The sequence below is a fragment of the Salvelinus sp. IW2-2015 genome, linkage group LG28 (assembly GCF_002910315.2).
Source record: "Salvelinus sp. IW2-2015 linkage group LG28, ASM291031v2, whole genome shotgun sequence".
In the NCBI taxonomy this organism is placed as follows: Eukaryota; Metazoa; Chordata; class Actinopteri; order Salmoniformes; family Salmonidae; genus Salvelinus; species Salvelinus sp. IW2-2015.
Genome location: NC_036868.1, coordinates 16,725,676 through 16,742,160, shown reverse-complemented (window position 1 = coordinate 16,742,160; position 16,485 = coordinate 16,725,676). Strand labels below are relative to the sequence as shown.

General features: G+C 43.7%; 1 protein-coding gene across 1 annotated transcript in view; it reads right to left on the bottom strand.

The window, feature by feature from the left end:
* Positions 1 to 584: 584 nt before the first annotated feature.
* tnfrsf21 (tumor necrosis factor receptor superfamily, member 21) overlaps positions 585 to 16,485 on the bottom strand; it is a 30,229-nt gene continuing 14,328 nt past the window's right edge. Inside the window, exons 4-6 of the mRNA XM_023974030.2 lie at positions 7,291 to 7,556; positions 2,719 to 2,932; positions 585 to 2,292 (exon numbers count right to left, since the gene is read on the bottom strand). Of these exons, the coding sequence (XP_023829798.1) occupies positions 2,063 to 2,292; positions 2,719 to 2,932; positions 7,291 to 7,556 (710 nt within the window). The 3' untranslated portion in view covers positions 585 to 2,062. The remainder of the gene's footprint in view (positions 2,293 to 2,718; positions 2,933 to 7,290; positions 7,557 to 16,485) is intronic.

The window sequence follows — 16,485 nt, the reverse complement described above, 5'->3', positions numbered from 1 at the left end:
TATGACTGAACATTAAACTAGTATGTTGTTACTGAATCTTCTTTCCCTTTTCTGCTGTCATACTGTGCACATTTTGAAGCAGAGACACCTACAGGATCAAATAGAGCAGGGATGTTTTGTCCTCTCTCCAATACGCTAGTGACTGGGTGGAGATGAAAGAAGCCTACCCCTCCCCAGCCCCAGTTCCATCTCCCTTACCTATTATCATACACACAGACAACACCAGACACTCTTTTATGGAGACTAAATACATATATTAACAGCCTTTGCAGTAAAACGCCACCCCATTATATCCGTGTCACATTACAGGAAAGACTGTGCAGCTACAATATCAACATTTAGCTCCTCACCTCCTTGAACCAGCCCCACAATAACACAATTTCAGAACAGAAGGAGTATCTTCTTATCAGGCAGAGAAATTGTAACCAACACTACCTTCAGAAAACTGACATAATGAATATCAAAATCACACACTAGGGTTTGTGCTATATCATGAGCAACAGTATAAAACAAGTTACTGTAAAAAAATATTGCTGAAAGAGAAATGCAGTAAATATGTCATAGAAGTAAGACACACACTCCACTTTATGACAAATTCTGGAACTTTAATTGGTTTGATTTAAGAGGTGACATAATAGTAAACATACTGGTTACACGTGTTAAGTTTTAAAACAGCCACCAGAGTACATGTATTCAAACCTCAGCTTCAACGTTTCAGACTCGTACTATACGCTAACAGTCGCACTCTTACATTTGACTCAACAGAGAAGTGGATAGCTCAAACAGCACTTTTCAATTCAGTCCAGCAAAGTCCACAGCAGCTGCATCTTCTTTACACTCCGCAATGTCCAGAATACTTCAGTAGCCATTGTCCAGCAAGCCCCCCCAATATCATCCTAGTATTATGCACAACCAGATAATTTCAAGTCTAGCACCAGAGTAGCTTGATATGACTGGCTTGGCAAAAAGACAGTCTGTGTTCCTTTCGTAGCATTTGTGAGTTGAATACTGACCCTTTTACAGCAACATGTTTTTTGGTGGTGCTTTTTTAAGATCTGGAAGGAACTATAGTACATTATCTTCTGTTTTAATCAAGTACCACAATCCAGGTGAGAGTCAGATTCAAGTAGAATAACTATGCATGTCTTACATCCAGTAAGATGGTCTCATTACACAAAGCTGGGAAACATCAGAATGCTCGTATATTCATGACAAACATAGTTGCTAAGAAATCTAAAATCTAAAAATGATAATACATTGTGAAATGTTAGTAAACAGCATTTCAAAGAGACATTGAAGCACATGTGGCAGAATGCATACCAATTAAATGGTTATGTTACTCAAAGAACAAGAATTAGTGCATCAATCATATTACATACTATTAGTGTTAGACATTGCGCACCATGAGTGTGCGTCATAGTATGTTTTACATTGTTAGACATTGTGCATGAGTGTGTGTTGTTGAAGTTTGCTTGCATGAATGAGTGAATATTGGTTTATAGCACTGGCTGATACACCCACAATAAGCTCCAAAATGTCAAGAGAACACTGTTTTAACGTTACATTGACACGAGTGCAATAGCAGTGGTTTAATGAGCATAGTGGTGATGGTGGTGGTGGTATCGAGCCGTCTCTCTGTCCAGAACTCCAGGCTGGGGTACAGAGCCTGGCCCCTCTGTCCTGCCCTTCCTCCAGGCAGGCAGGCTTGCCACCTGGTGAGAGATGGGGACAGCCTGGTTCCCTTCCCTCAACATGGGGGGAGTGATGGAAGGAGACTTCCAGAGAGGGGAGGGAGGCTCCCTGATTATTGTAGGAGTGGGGGACTCAGTCAGGCTACTAGGAATGGAGGATAGCCAAGGGGAACCCATCGGAGGTCTCGAAGGCAAGTAGGTAACTGTAGCCAGAATCAAGTAGTCTCTCACTACTTGGGGGGGGTGGGGGAGTGTGAGGCAAGAGAGGAAGCCACACCCAGGTAGCCACACCCGGGAAGGAAGGGTTTGCAGTAGAAGGAAGTGGGGTGTCCCCTGACCACAGTAGAGGTCTATAGCACCACAGCAGCAGTCTATAGGAGGTCAGGCAAGTGGCTGTAGACCGAGTCTAGCAGGGTCTGGCTGGCCTCCTGGCTCTTGACCCCGGCAATCTCAAAGAGGCGGTCCAGTTTGTCCTCGGCCATGGGGATCTCCTCGATGACGTGCAGCTCGTCAGGGTTTAGGATGTGCAGCATGTCGTCGAAGATGGGTTGCAGGTCGCACCGGTCCAGCCGGACCTGACGTAGCACCGTGTCTTTCTTCTCTGGAAGTCACAGAGGAAGAGAGGAGGGGAAAGAAAACAATATCAGAATGAGGAGGAGGACAGACTACAACATAGTGTTGATGTTAGCTACAGCTTGTTGTTGTCCATATAATAGGAAATTGTGAATGACTAACTGGGAATAAAAGCCCAGTCATCCTTATGATGACTAAGATGCATCTGATTCAGAAGGGTTTGGTTAACTGTGGAAGACACATTTCGGTTGAATACATTCAGTTGCGCAACTGACTAGGTTTCCCCCTTTCCCTTTATTTCTCAAAGTTTTCATAGTTGATGACTTCCTATAATGGAGTATAGAATCAGGTGCAATTGGTAACCAGAAGGGAGCAGTAAATGCAAGTACATCACCTCTGTAAGAGACGTTGTCTAGCATAGTTACTGAAACAGGACTGCGTCATATGTGCTCACCTTTGGTAATGAACGAGCCGGTCCTGCTGAGGGCGGAGTCTTTGCTGGAGGTGGAGTCACAGCGGAGAAGGGGCTCTGATTCATCAGGGAAGAAACCCTTGGTCCGGTGCACAGGAGACTGCTCCACCAGCACCCTAGGAGAATCCAAAGGCTTGTGGACAGGACTGTGGCTCGGGGTTACATTCACAGCGGTCATCAGCTGGTTCAGATCAAACTGCAGAGAGAGAGACAGGAGGAAGAGAGATATATAGAGAGAGGGGGGGAGCGAGAGAGAGACAGAGAGAAAGAGCGGGTCAGAGTCAGTGTCGGGAAACAATGGCTGAGAAAGCAGTGTCCTGAGTCACGCTGGTGTCCGGACAGAGCACAGGGACAGGACAGGGAGCTCCTGTGTGTGAAGCCCCAGCCCCATGCAGCCCGGGTCGGGTGACACAGCGGGGCCAACCTCCCAGCCCCAGACCACCCACACTCGCACCCGCGCCTCTCTCTTCCTTGCCTCAGGGCGCGTACACAACCGACCAGCCATGAAAGGGATTCTGTGGACTTGCACAGACCGGAATGTACTGCCCACGGACCACATGTGCCCAGTCACAAACTAACAGGCATAGTACACCACCACTGTGTCTGCCCTGGGGCCCAGGGAAGACATAAATAACAGTCTTATTTGGTATGGTAATGGTGTGAACTGGTCGTGACCGGACCGGATGAGCTCATGGTAGAATAATATTTGTCTTCGGTACTGTAGAAAAAAAGGCTCTGCTCTGTGATGTGATGCACAAAGGACATGGTAGAGGGCATTTCATACAGGTGATGGAAATGCAATGGAAAACCATCAGTGCTAAAAATCCAATAAAACACAGTTCAATATAGCTTCACAGGAACGCAGTGGAAAACTTCTGATGCTAACATAAAATCTGATATAAAACAGCTCGATGTGGCATCAGACAGACTTCACTTACATTACATCTGTGTGCATGTATGACCCATATGCAGCCCCTGCTATCTCCCCTATTCAATAACAAGTTAGTCGGTGCACTAGGTCAGTTTAGTGGGGGATGACACACATCTACTGTGATAAGAGCACTGCTCCCTCCCGCCTCCCACAGAGAACAGATGTAGCCACATTATGTTACAAACAAATGTTACAAAACCTACCAACTAACCCTCAAGAGAAACCCCTAGAGGCTACAAAGAAAAGACTCACCATGGAGAGTTAGGAGAGAACAGGGGAAATGGTGTCACTGTTCCAGAAGCTTCTCTGAGTTGTCAGTTAGTAGCCAGTGACTGAGTCATTAGATGAGAGAGTGTGATCTGGCCGAGTCACTGACATAGCATGTAACACAGAACCACTAAGCCCTGATAAAATCCCAGGTTAGGGACAGTGACATTCATCACACCAACATACAGGTGCATGCACGCACACACATACACACACTCAAACACACAATAAACACGCTAGAGGGTCAGCCCCTGTGTAGGGAGGAACTACTGCGGCATCAGAGACACAGAGAACATCTACGTTTTAATTAGATCAAAAACAACACTTTAGTGAATCTGCTTAATAATCATTCCCTGCAGAGTGGCTGTGAATAATTCAAGTGAGTAATTACTAACTGTGGAGAGATGTGTTGCATGTCTATTCATAAACCCTATTCAGCAGAAAAATACAGTAGGCTCTGAAAAAACTGCAATGTCATAAGACATTGTGGGTAAAGAGAGCCTTTACCATTGAAGTGAATCTTCATATGTTGCGGTTTCAAGACATAGGTGCTATGTTGCAACCCCTATTACCAGCCTGTTCAACCTCTCTTTCGTATCGTCTGAGATCCCCAAAGACTGGAAAGCTGCCGTGGTCATCCCCCTCTTCAAAGGGTAGACACTCTTGACCCAAACTGTTATAGACCTATATCCATCCTGCCCTGCCTTTCTAAAATCTTTGAAAACCAAGTTTAACAAACAGATCACCGACCATTTCGAATCCCACCGTACCTTCTCCACTATGCAATCTGGTTTCCGAGCTGGTCATGGGTGTACCTCAGCCACGCTCAAGGTCCTAAGCGATATCACAGCCGCCATCGATAAAAGACAGTACTGTGCAGCCGTCCCTCATCGACCTGGCCAAGGCACTGACACACTGTGTTAACAAACCCCCAAACGAGCTTCAATGCCATAAAACACTCCTTCCGTAGCCTCCAACTGCTTTTAAATGCTAGTAAAACTATATGCATGCTCTTCAACCGATTGCTGCCCGCACCCGCCCGCCTGCCCGACTAGCATCATTACTCTGGACGGTTCGGACCTAGAATACGTGGACAACTACAAATACCTAGGTGTCTGGCTAGACTGTAAACTCTCCTTCCAGACTCATATCAAACACCTCCAATCGAAAATCAAATCTAGAATCGGCTTTCTATTTCGCAACAAAGCCTCCTTCACTCACGCCGCCAAACTTACCCTAGTAAAACTGACTATCCTACCGATCCTCGACTTTGGCGATGTCATCTACAAAATAGCTTCCAACACTCTACTCAGCAAATTGGATGTAGTCTATCACAGTGCCATCCGTTTTGTTACCAAAGCGCCTTAACCACCCACCACTGCGACCTGTAGGCTCTAGTCGGGTGGCCCTTGCTACATATTTGTCGCCAGACCCACTGGCTCCAGGTCATCTAAGTCTATGCTAGGTAAAGCTCTGCCTTATCTCAGCTCACTGGTCACGATAACAACACCCACCCGTAGCACGCACTCCAGCAGGTATATCTCACTGGTCATCCCCAAAGCCAACACCTCCTTTGGCCGCCTTTCCTTCCAGTTCGCTGTTGCCAGTGACTGGAACGAATTGCAAAAATCCCTGAAGCTGGAGACTTACCTTTCCCTCACTAACTTTAAACATCAGATATCTGAACAGCTAACCAATCGCTGCAGCTGTACATATTCCATCTGTAAATAGCCAACCCAATCTACCTACCTCATCCCCATATTGTTTTTATTTACTTTGCTGCTCTTTTGCACACCAGTATCACTACTTACACACCATCATCTGCTCATCATCATCTGCTCATCTATCACTCCAGTGTTAATCTGCTAAATTGTAATTACTTTGATATTATGGCCTATTTATTGCATTACCTCCTCCTGCCATTTGCTCACACTGTATATTGACTTTTTTTCCTTTCTATTGTGTTATTGACTGTACACTTGTTTATTCCATGTTTAACTCTGTGTTGTTTCTGTCGCACTGCTTTGCTTTATCTTGGCCAGGTCGCAGTTGTAAATGACAACTTGTTCTCAACTAGCTTACCTGGTGAAATAAATGCAGTATTACATGTACATGCTGACACACACACAACCTGGATCAGCCTCTGTCCTTTCTTCTTCAGGCTCCTTGCCTTACAGCTATGATGAAATCACTCTATTGGAATGAGAGACTATCAACTGGGGAGGCAGTGAGATTAGCAATGTTTGGGGCTCACCACCTGTGGTTTGTGTAAAAATAACCCAGTCACGGAGCTTAGCTCCAAACTGTGTCTGGGAGCTAAAAGACTGGGGTGGCAGCAGAAAATGCATCCTCTCCCTCCCTCCCTCCTTCCTTGGCTCCATTCCTCCCACACATAAGACAGCCAGCCCACTTTGGTGGAATCACCACACACAGACCTCCTTCATGACTCACACGGCTGGGGAAGTCTTATGTCAATGGAACCACACGGTTGTACTTTATAGCTCTCTAAGGAGGAATACCATACGTGTAGACCTACAGTACACTCTGTCTGGTACCAATGAGGCACATGACGGATGTATGATCATTTCCTGGTGGTTTTTTACTCTCACGTCACTTACACCACATGACCCAGTGCTAATTTAATGGAATGAGGAGAAAACCTGTAGAAACGGCCAAGAGTTTACTGAGGGAACATGGGAGACGAGGGAGGGAGGAGCCTCCAGCACACTATGCTCCCTACTCGTACTGTGTTTCTGCTTCCCTATTCCCTCCTATTACCTGCTATATCATCCACCATGGATTGAGATAAACCACACCATATATTACCAACATTATTAAGTGGTGATGACAGGCAGAATTACAAAAGGTAAGATATCTACGGGTCTCAATATATTTCCTAAGAGGACTATGACAAGCCCTTAACTGTAAGAATCTAACCTTGAGCAGACAAGGACACTGGACATGAGGATAATATGAAATGTATCTGACAGAGTGGAGAAAGAGAAGAAGAAAAGTGGACGGCGATGAACGATCCACTGTTCCCTCTGACCTCTATAGCGCTAGGAGGCCAAGCCAGGACAGTCAAAAGGGCACTTAAGGCAGGAGGGTTGGCCATCCCGCTTGTGACTTCTTTAAAACTAATGTTGGCATCCCATATGTGATTTCTATGTTTGTGTGCATGTGAAGTGACTTGGTACACTGGAGATTTAATGAGATAATATGAGAGCCTGAAGACTCATAAGTGAGGAGTGTCATTTAGTCCAAAGAGCCCACCTGTGATTCAAGATGGGTGAGTACACTGGGAGACATAACATATTCTTTATGCCAGTGATTCAAGGTACTGTAGTAGAGCATACCTGAGGATTGTCTTCCATGACGCCCCGTATCTTCTCCACCACGTCGATGCGGTGGTGGCGGTGCAGGGCGTTGATGAGCTTGGCCAGGTTAGCGTCCCCGTCGCGGATGGTCCAGTGTTGCAGGGCAGCGTATGCCCGGTCGTGGTCCGACTGGTAGCCATTGGAGAAGGCTGCCACCTCGCGCTCTGTGGCATTGGCCAGGGACTGGTACATGTCGATCCACTGGCTGCCAATCTGAGCTGCCACCAACTTCAGGATGTCCACACCTGGGTAAAGAGAGGAGACGACAGGTTATTGTTATGCAATGTGTGGAATGGACTTGAGCCATGGATGGACAATGGAAGTCCCTCAACTATTAAGTCACATGTATCCTTTGTTGATCATGAGACATCATATGATCATTTACCCATTTTGCCTTTGCAACCCTTTTTTATTTATTTACAGTAATTATGCCCAAACTACTTAGAAGTCACGTTAAAAGAGCATGCAATTAGATTACTTGATTTCTACTTAATTGTAAGGTCAGAACAGTTCAACGCAACACCCAACTAAACAACTTACATTGCTAATAAGATACAACAACAAAATAATTGGGTCATCTTCAACCACACTAAGCCTTTGTTCCTTTCTAATAAAATGAAAAAAAAAAAAATGTATCTAACATTTGAGTTGTAGAGATGTAGAGAGTGAGTGAGTGTGTTTGTGAGTGTGCACATGCGTGTGCGTGCTTGCACTTGTGTTCACATGCGAGTGTGTTACATAAGGGGTTATGACCTCTTGAGCCTGAGGTCTCAGAAGGTAAACAGAACTGTTTTAGCTGGTTAGCGCTCATGAGGAATGCAACATCATGAGCTAGTGGAATCCAGGAATTCACGCTCTGAAAGTGATCTGTCACAGAGCGTTACCTCAGCAGATGCATCTGAAGTTCACCACCCTCCACCTCTTCACAACCCAGATCAAATGGTATTGGTCACATACACATGGTTAGCAGATGTTAATGTGTGTAGCGAAATGCTTGTGCTTCTAGTTCCAACAGTGCAGCAATATCTAACATGCAATCTAACAATTCCACAACTACCTAATACACACAAATATAAGTAAGGAATGGAATATATACATATCAATATACGGATGAGCAATGACAGAGTGGCATAGGCAAGATGCAATAGATGGTATAAAATACAGTATATACAGTACATATGAGATGAGTAATGCAAGATATGTAGATCTGGACACCCTGTCCAGACAGACCAAGCGTGACTCCGTCCTAAGACATTGGCAGCTCAGAAAGCTGAATTGGTCTCAATCACATGGAGGAAGTGTTATTTTCAGTATGTGAAGACAACCTCCTGCTGGGTTCAATGACCCTTGAGAAATCGCCCGCCTGTCCTCCTGTCCAGCCTTTTGTGCTCTAAATTGAAGAACCCTTTTTGGTTCCAGGTAGAACCTTTTTGGGATCCATGTAGAACCCTTTCCACAGAGCATTCTACATGGAACCAAAAAGGGTTCTACTTGGAACCAAAAAGGCCTCTCCTATTGGGACAGCTGAAGAACCCTTTTTTTATACGAGTGTAGGCGTGTGTGAGTGGCTGGTGCTGACACAAAGGCCTCTCTCTGCTGTTCATGGCAGCTAGATGACATACAATGCATTTTTACTGATTATTGTGTTATGTAGGCTATGTGACAGGTTTGAGAAAATGCTGACTCGCTGGTTTTCATGTAAAAATAGTACTAAGCGACCTCAACTTGTTTACTGTGAAACGATGCGAGCGGAAAAAGAGAACATGGGGTTCTCCTCCTCACCACAGCCTTGCTGAAGCTGATGGATCTTATCTGAAAGATATCATACACTGCACCCTGCCTAGCTGTCTCACTTCTGAGGGACGCAGCAGAACATGTTGACTTGCATATACAATAATAGAAATATGTCTGGGGGAAAAATTGTCACTACAGGAAATTTACCAGGCGTGAATACTCTAATTTATATTCAGACTGCCAGGCAGACATATAACATCACTAGGTGTTATAACTTCACTCAGTCAAAACAGAACATGATCGCTTCAAAACAGGCGTAGAAAAAACCCATGTCTGTGCCATCCCTGCAGGCATAACCATATTCAATTGAAAGACAACTCTGTGCATCATAATTCAACTTGAATGAATTGAAATCAAAAACAAAAGCTTAATTAAAAAAGTGTCACACCCTGATCTGTTTCACCTGTCTTTGTGATTGTCTCCAACCCCTCCAGGTGTCGCCCATCTTCACCATTATCCACTGTGTATTTATACCTGTGTTCTCTGTCTGTTGCAAGTTCATTTTGTTTGTTCAAACCTACCACCGTTTTCTCCCTTGCTCCTGTCTTTGCTATAGTTCTTGCTTCCTAGTTTCCCGGTTTTGACCATTCCTGCGTGCCCTGACCCTGCCTGCCGTCCTGTACCTTTGCCCTACCTATCTGGATTACTGACCTCTACCTGACCTGACCCTGAGCCGGCCTGCCGTCCTGTACCTTCGCCCTACTTATCTGGATTACTGACCTCTACCTGACCCTGAGTCGGCCTGCCGTCCTGTACCTTTGCCCCACCTTTCTGGATTCTGACCTCTGCCTGCCCTTGACCTGTCCTTTTGCCTGCCCCTGTTTGAGTTATAAACGTACTTCGACACTGTCTACGCCTGGGTCTTACCTTAAACCTGATACACAGGGGAATTTCCAATGTATTAACTGAATATAACATTTATTCAAATTCATTATTGAATTGAGAGAGGTGAAATTGAATTGGTCTAAACTTCGCTCCACATACAAAAGGCCACATTATGCAGAAATAACTATAAAGTGTAAAGAAACATAATACATTTTTCAATTTAGATAAGGATCACAGTGATGTCTGATTAATGTCTACTATCAAAGCCCAAATATGCAAAGTGCATAATACGAGGTCGGGTTTGGAGCAGTTGTAGCTGGGAGATTGACTGTAAGCCAGCGGTGGTTGGCTTATGATCTGGAAGAGGCCAAGGCTCCACTACAGTTGTCCTGCCCGGAGGGTCAGAGTCATGCCACGAAATGACGTTGTGTTGAACGACCCTATATACAGTTGAAGTCAGAGGTTTACATACACTTAGGTTTGAGTCATTGAAACTCGTTTTTCAACCACCCCACAAACTTCATGTTAACAAACTATAGTTTTGGCAAGTCGGTTAGGACATCTACTTTGTGCATGACACAAGTCCTTTTTCCAACAATTGTTTACAAACAGATTATTTCACTGTATCACAATTCCAGTGAGTCAGAAGTTTACATGCACTAAGTTGACTGTGCCTTTAAAACAGCTTGGAAAATTCCAGGTAAGGATGTCATGGCTTCAGAAGCTTCTGACAGGCTAATTGACATAATTTGAGTCAATTGGAGGTGTACCTGTAGATGTATTTCAAGGCCTACCTTCAAACTCAGTGCCGCTTTGCTTGACATCATGGGAAAATCTAAATAAATCAGCCAAGACCTCAGAAAATCTTTTGTAGACCTCCACAAGTCAGGTTCATCATTGGGTGCAATTTCCAAACGCCTGAAGGTACCACGTTCATCTGTACAAACAATAGTACGCAAGTATAAACACCATGGGACCACGCAGCCGTCATACGGCTCAGGAAGGAGACGCGTTCTGTCTCCTAGAGATGAACGTACTTGGTGCGAAAAGTGCAAATAAATCCCGGAACAGCAGCAAAGGACCTTGAAGATGCTGGAGGAAACAGGTACAAAAGTATCTATATCCACAGTAAAACGAGTCCTATATCGACATAACCTGAAAGGCCGCTCAGTAAGGAAAAAGCCACTGCTCCAAAACCGCTATAAAAAAAGCCAGACTACAGTTTGCAACTGCACATGGGGACAAAGATCGCACTTTTTGGAGAAATGTCCTCTGGTCTGATGAAACAAAAATAGAACTGTTTGGCCATAATGACCATCGCCGAAGAACACCATCCCAACCATGAAGCACGGGGGTGGCAGCATCATGTTGTGGGGGTGCTTTGCTGCAGGAGGGACTGGTGCACTTCACAAAATAGATGGCTTCATGAGGAAGGAAAATTATGTGGATATATTGAAGCAACATCAAGACATCAGTCAGGAAGTTAAAGCTTGGTCGCAAATGGGTCTTCCAAATGAACAATGACCCCAAGCATACTTCCAAAGTTGTGGCAAAATGGCTTAAGGACAACAAAGTCAAGTATTGGAGTGGCCATCAAAGCCCTGACCTCAATCCCATCGAAAATGTGTGGGCAGAACTGAAAAAGCGTGTGCGAGCAAGGAGGCCTACAAACCTGACTCAGTTACACCAGCTCTGTCAGGAGGAATGGGCCAAAATTCACCCAACTTATTGTGGGAAGCTTGTGGAAGGCTACCCAAAACGTTTGACCCAAGTTCAACAATTTAAAGGCAATGCTACCAAATACTAATTGAGTGTATGTAAACTTCTGACCCACTGGGAATGTGATGAAAGTAATAAAAGCTGAAATAAATCATTCTCTCTACTATTATTCTAACATTTCACATTCTTAAAATAACTAACTGACCTAAAACAGGGAATTTTTACTTGGATTAAAAGTCAGGAATTGTGAAAAACTGAGTTTAAATGTATTTGGCTAAGGTGTATGTAAACTTCCGACTTCAACTGTATCTAGAAGCCTCGCGTGACAGTCACTTTCAGTTCCTACCAAGCCTGCCTACTGTCATCTTCTTTAGGGGATTTTTTTTTTTTAAGTGACAGAGCTTGGTTAGGGAGAAATTCCCTCTCTGTTTTAGTGGGTTATAAAAGATGACCTACATAAATCTAATCCTGATGATTCAGTATGTTAGTGGATGTGTTCAGCAGTGCTATGTCAGCTTCCTAAACCTCCAGGCATATGAATGCAGCGGTGGCAGATTGTTTATATTCAAACTACAGAATGGCTGACCTAAAATGGCTGCTAATAAATAAATAGAGGGGCAGGGTTGATTTATTTTAAACGCTTTGAAGACTCCAAATGTAATCTGTTAGTTAGATGTAAAACAGTTAGAGTTATCACAGTGATTATGGTACATAGATATGAAGCAACAATATAACGTTGCCTGCAGGGCAGAGAAAGTTAGCTACTGCATGTCAGATGTGTCTTCAATAAAGTCTTTGTTGTCATTCAACGAGAGATGACTCGTTTTCATGCACATTTATTAATTGAGAAATAATGCACCAAACATCTTAGTTAGATGTAAAATTGAATGACAGATTTCTTGAGTTATCAAAATCTGACTATTTTGAGGATACTGGCTATGGAGTCTCAAAATAGAAAAACAGTACTATTGCTAATTTTTCAAGCAAAGGTTTTTTGAAGGGAGTATGCGACCACACTCGTTCGGTTCGGCTAGGCGCCAGCCAAACTGAAGCACGCTGACGCCTTTATTCAACGGGTTATTCAGAGTCACACAATACCAGTGTTGTGTATTCATGGATGCCAAGGGAAGCCAGGCTTCCCCAAAATAACAATAAAAACATAAAATAATTTATCTTTCGTCTCTCTGTGTTTCATAATATTCCTTAAATTCATAAGAGGCTGAATGTATCTCACAGGAGAAAGCAACTGAGCGAGTGAAACACCACCCCTCTGCCTCTCTACGTGTAAGCCATCTATCTGATACTGTCCGGTCCAAACGAGTATGACATTGTTGCCGCCTGTGTCGTGGAAATACTTCTTAAAAATATCTCTTAGACACAAAATATCTCTTAGACACCGGAGCTTGGGATTTCAATATAGACTATATTACAAAGTAACAAGCCGAGCCTGTCCATGGAGCAAACTGCCGGTCCCAGAGTCAGAGATCTCTTTATATACAGTTTCAGTCTGACAACATACATAGTCACTCATCTTTATGTATATGATCCACATCTTTTGGTATTCTGACACTATTGTTCCCTATTCTTACTTCTAGTCTGTCTACGTCCATCTTTCCTTGGTTTCTCCTCCCCTTCTTGGCACATACTCCAGGGAATAGATTATATTGGTGGCATAACCACAGCAATGATACAAAATATTATACAGAAATACAAATATTGCAGGTGCATGTCTAAGGACACCCACAGGACTATGCAACTGCCTCCCTCAATCCCACACTGACCCAGACACACACACACACACACACACTGGCCTTCCCCCAAGCCCACATTGATTGTGCTCACCACTCTGAGACACACAACACATGCACCGGAAAATCCCCCATACCTGTAACATTGAATGCAAGTGAAGCCAGCGAGCATTTGGCCTCCCTTGACAAAAAAAATGATAAAACATTTGACAATCAGCTTTGAGCTAAACTGAGTGAGCTCAACTGTGAATGGTCCTGGCAACACCAACAAAAAATGGGAAGCCAGCTTGGATTTGGCATCTCTCCTATCAAATCGCTTTGAGAGCATTAACAGAAATCGGCCCATTCCTAAATTAGCTATGGATGGAGATAGGGATTTGGACTTGTGGTTTTACTTAATTCTCCATACTGGCCAATGATTATAACGGCAATTTTGATCCAACCACATTGTTATGCCTGTGGCCTGAGAGGATGGAAGTTCAATATTTACAGTAGCTAGATGTAGAAGGCTAATGTTAACTAGCTAACGTTGCCCATGAATGGAAGTTAGGCTAGCGAGCAAGCATTTTAGCCAGCCTAGGACAACAAAAAATAAAAGCGTGTACTGTATGACAGTGTGATAGACTATTTTATCAACATGAGAGGATGGTATAGGCGTTTCTCTACAAGTAGGGTGAGTCAGCATGTTTTTCTACTTGCACGAAGGCGCGCGCACGCACACACACACATGTGCGCAACCAGAGATCAGAACCATGGACAGCCAAGTCATATCTAGCTGATGGTGATTGGACTAAACAGTTTTTGGTATCTTTTAGTAGTCACTGTATTAGACTAAGCAGAGGAGATTTGATGATGTTGAAATGTTGAAGTTGAAATGGTGCTGTAATAGTGGAGGCAGCTCCTGTTTTCTTTGCGACTTGCAGTAAATCTCTGTGGTTCTAAATCAATAGTTGTTTAGTGGTCCGAAAATGTCGGAAACATTAACTTGCTTAATCATGTTGATGGTCATGTAACTGTTTGTTACATGCAACATGCGTTGTGGACAGAGGTTGCTATCCAGTTTTGTAATTGAATTTATTCTGCCACTGTCTTCTTATTGCCTTGGCCTATCACGGTCGCAAGGCATATCAATTAACAGCAAACAATGCAATTATTACAACACATACAGTGTAGGTTGTAATATGGCGTGCCTTCCCCACTGATTTTACCCAAGCATCGCTACTGCACAATACAAACATATTGTCACATAGTCTCCATCCATTTCAAGTAGAGGAACTGACGATTATCCAGTACCACAGACTATTATGGGAAGTGGTGGTGCTGTAATATTTCCATTAGAAAACTCCATTGAGACAGCAAACCAGCCAGAGCAGGTCTGAGCTGAGTGGGCTGCATGACAACGAGGCCACAAACAGCCCACAATGGCAGCCATGCAGTTTTTCTCCTCCAGTCCCGTTTGCTCTGAGCCTCTCTGGGGATTGTCGCTGGTGACAAAGTAAGCTTGTCATTGTAATAGAAGAGACAAAGTGGTCACATAAGACCAGCTTGCTGCTTAGTCACGTTTATTGTCTCAATCTCTTGATTGCCTAGTGCTCTGGTGTCTTGCTCAGTTTTGATCATTTTGTAGAAAATGTTGCTGTCATTCAAATAACACTAAACAACACAAAATGAATGTAAGGTATCATATTCAAATCAATCTGCATTAAAAAAAAAGTTATAATATGAAAGCCTGTCCAAATCGAGGAAGGAAATTACTTTGTCAGATCACAGAGTACACAATGATAGCGAAATCTGTAAAATGTCCCTATCAAATTGCCCTGATTTCCGAGGCACGTGAAAGCAACAGAGCCCACACAGCAGGCCCAACCGACCCAGTCATAGCCACAGCCCAGGTCCTATCCCTGCTGCCTGTCCATGTGGCCCACCCTGGAGCTGAGCAGCACGGCCACCTGGGTACTTCCCCGCCTGTTTGGCGTTGGTAAACAGCAGGCCCACAGGGGGGATTCTTTTCACCCTGCTTGCCCTTCAAGCCACTTTCTGGACTCCTATGAAATAATGAGCTATTTGTATGATCTTGCCTTTTTCTTATATATATATATATATATGTTTCCCATTCCACTGTTTAGTGCGCCTTTTTAACTACTCCAGTAAATAGACATTAAAGCCTTCAGGGTAGTCAATTACACACCTTGGAAGAATTAAGAAACTGTTTTGTTTTGTGCTCGAGAGAGTAAATAGCTGTGTAATCACACACACACACACACTGAATGTTAAACTCTGCATCTACTTGATAAACATTCTGTAATACTTTTTAAAGAACATGCCCTAAATTCTCTTAAGTTTTTTGAAGTTTCAAATACATTTAAATTCTCTTTTTTGGAACTGAATGTAGATAAACAACGCAGTAAAAGTGAAGATCATTTGTATATCTGATCTGGACATGTATATCAAAATATTACTACTCTACTATTTATAACAGTAAAGAAAAGTATGGGAAACATTTGTAAATGCTGAAAATACTAACATAGCAGCCTGAATCCATGTGAATGCAAAAGCAGTTTATCATTGAGGACTTTCCTTGAGGAGTCAATTGTTAAAAGAAAAAAGAACAGTCAGATTGCTAACTGAAATACTTTCAAAGGGTATTTCCATGAGTAACAAAAAAGGGAAGTTTAATGTAGTAAGACAATGTGAAGATTAGACTATTGATCATGTTTCAGTTGTACTTTTCTATCTTCGCAATGTCTACATCCCTACTATACATTCCTAGAACATTCTCACGTGGTGTGAGCAGACCGGTACAATGTGCTAAGATCTTCATTTCACACGGTGGGAGCCCTGACCACCGACACTTTCAGTGACACATAACTTTGAAAGCCGCGGCCCACCCAGCGTTCCCCAGCCCTCACTCCACCCTTTCCTGGGGGGGGGGGGGGGGGGGGGGGGGGCATGTGTCTGTGCAATGATAAGTTGAGCTTCTCTCCAACCACAGAGAACTGGAATAATCTGGTTTGAACTGAACTGCACTGGGTTAGAGCTCTCCCTCTCTCTGTTACAAGCGGATGGATATCTGAGGCTGACATAGGCT